The 2,540-nt window shown below is 46.6% G+C and overlaps 1 protein-coding gene across 1 annotated transcript in view; it reads left to right on the forward strand.

Moving 5' to 3' along the window:
• The window catches only part of SLC66A2 (solute carrier family 66 member 2), a 67,490-nt gene extending 65,331 nt beyond the window's left edge, over positions 1–2,159 (forward strand). The window contains exon 4 of the mRNA XM_035893516.1: positions 1,307–2,159. Within this exon, the coding sequence (XP_035749409.1) occupies positions 1,307–1,514 (208 nt within the window). The 3' untranslated portion in view covers positions 1,515–2,159. The remainder of the gene's footprint in view (positions 1–1,306) is intronic.
• Positions 2,160–2,540: the final 381 nt, after the last annotated feature.

The raw sequence follows: 2,540 nt of genomic DNA on the forward strand, positions 1-2,540 counted from the left end.
GACCTTGGGTGGGGAATGACTGCTTAATCAACCTCATGTCCTTGCTTGCACTTCTACACAGAGACTCTCTTGGGAAGGTCCATAGGATTCTAGAGCTAGTGCGATGGGGCAGTATAAACTGATGCTCTTGGCCACCTTTCCCATATGGGGAAGGAGTGGGCTGCAGCATTTGGCTTGCAACAGCATTGTGTACTTGTGGTCCAAAATACAAATTGTGCTAGCTCCCTGCCTGAATATTTGAGAAATTAATATTAAGTCCTACCCTGGTGCATTGGGCCTGACTGCATTTGATGAATTGGAGTCAGTGATGGCAAAACATAATTGCTCATAATTATGACAAATCATGTGCAATGCTCACGCTGTGAACCACGAAGCTTTTGTCCACTACCGCTTACCCAGCTGCTTAAAAAACTCTCCTGTTAAAGCGCATGAAGCTTGGAAACAGCCTTCAGGATCTGGCTGTTCGCATTTTGTTGAAGGCACTGAAAAAAATTTGGTCTGTTTGAAGAACTTGCTTCTATTCCCTGGAGTTTCTCCTGATGTGGGGGAGCAGGAGCTGGACTGCAGGACAGGGGATGGCTCAGCAGTACAGCAAGATGAAAGCAAGGATGCCTATTAAAAGGAAGGCTGCTCTTGATCTGTGTCCCTGATAAAAACCCCTAGTGATGTTCATCCTTTCAGTAACAGCTGCAGGCATGTCGTTTCCCCTCTTTCTGTATTACTGGACAATCTGTTTTCCTGATTTTTTGGCTTGGCACTTTCTGCGATAAGAAATGGTTTCTTAGAATCATAGAATGTATTCTTGTATCTATCAGAAGTGTTTGTTTCAGTAGATGCTAAAAAAGTGTGCATGCATGAGAGAGCAGTCTATATTCTTACTTCACCTTGCATGAGCACAAAATTGCACGCACAAGAAGTAACTGCTGGGATGAATTGCCTTTGTTTTCTGCGTACTGTATTTGGTTTATGGTCAGTGCTGTCAGCATGTGGCAGTCATGTTTACAGAGCACTGCTGAGTCAAATATCCTAGCTGGATATTTTAAAATGTTGGATACCTTCATAGCCACAGGCATTTGGAGCTGTAATTGCTCAGATAAGAGTGCCGCAGTTTGTGGGGTAGAGAATTTGACCCTCCCTTCCAAGTACCGTGCTGCACGTCTTGGCTAGGCACGCTGTCTGCCCTCGTTGAGGGGAGTCCCAAACCAATGTTGAGTATAAACCCTCACTGCAGTAGGTGGGATCCGCTGGCACACCATCACAAGCCAAGTTCTCAGTAAATACTCTTCCCTTCTTTTCTACCTTTTAGTGTCAAGATGGTGCTGATGTGGACCAGTGGGGACACGTTCAAGACTGTTTACTTCATCTTGAATCAGGCCCCTTTCCAGTTCTCCATCTGTGGACTCCTGCAGGTTTTTGTGGACATCGCTATCCTGTTGCAGGTTTATTTGTACAGTTACTACCCTCAGAAGCCTGTCCCCCACACTGCACACCCAGCCAGCACCAAGGCCCTGTGAGGCACTTAGCTGGACAGGTTGCAGGTCAACGGCACTGTGGAGTCAGCCATGGCAGCTTCTCTTCTGCTTGTAAATACTCCTGTGTTGCTGAGTTGAAAGTAGAAATGAGAACAAGGACTGAAAATCTGGCTGCACTTCCAGCTTGGGAGGTTTTATTTTAAATCACTTGCTCGCTCTGTTTTCAGACTTAGCTGTAAAGAACTGTTTCTTGGTGGGGGGAGGGGCACTTTATTTTTGCATATGTACCTATGAGCCTTATAATTCACAAATGTTTGTATATTTAATCACAAGGGCTGGATGGTTTGTGTTTTTAATGCTATTTAAAAACGTTACACCACAGAAATTATAGGGTATTTTGTCTGAAACTTTTACCTATTTATATAATATAAAGTCTGTATATTGGCAGGAAGTTTGTGGCATACGCTAGCATTCAGTATTTCCAAGATGTAGGAAGAAGTATTGAAGAGCAAATGCAAGAGCTTTTTCTTTTAAGGAGGGTGTCTGGTGAGTAGAGAAGGTTGAGGGAGGGGGGCCCTGCAAAGAGGTGAGCAGCCTGAAATGAACCAGTTACACACAGCGTAAAGCATCAGTGCGCTACAGAGTGAATGGCAAAGCATTCACCCCCGCCACGGGATCAGTGTGGCAGGGGGGGGGGGGGCAACAGGGGGGGCAGGGATCAGTGTGGCAGGCGGACACGTCAAAGACGTGATGAAGGGGGTCTGAGTATGGATGATGCTGGAGCCACATTTAGAGTAGGCACAGCCAGTCAAAGCGGTCAGCCAGGAGGAGGAGCTAACAGGAGACTGCAGGTAACTTAGGTAGCCCTGCTTCAAAATGATGCGGTTTGGGAACAGCCTACCCTGTACTCAGGGGGCAGCACTGCTCCTGCAGCTGTGCACAGGACAGAGCTGGGCTGCAGGACATCTTTCACAAACCAAGGGGCCAGCAGATGTGTGTTGCCAGTATTGCCAGGCAAGTATTTCTAGATGGCAACTGAGCCACAAAGGTAGAAGCAACTCTGCTTCC

The sequence above is a fragment of the Egretta garzetta genome, unplaced genomic scaffold (genome assembly GCF_000687185.1).
Source record: "Egretta garzetta isolate BGI_Z169 unplaced genomic scaffold, ASM68718v1 scaffold14, whole genome shotgun sequence".
NCBI lineage: Eukaryota > Metazoa > Chordata > Aves > Pelecaniformes > Ardeidae > Egretta > Egretta garzetta.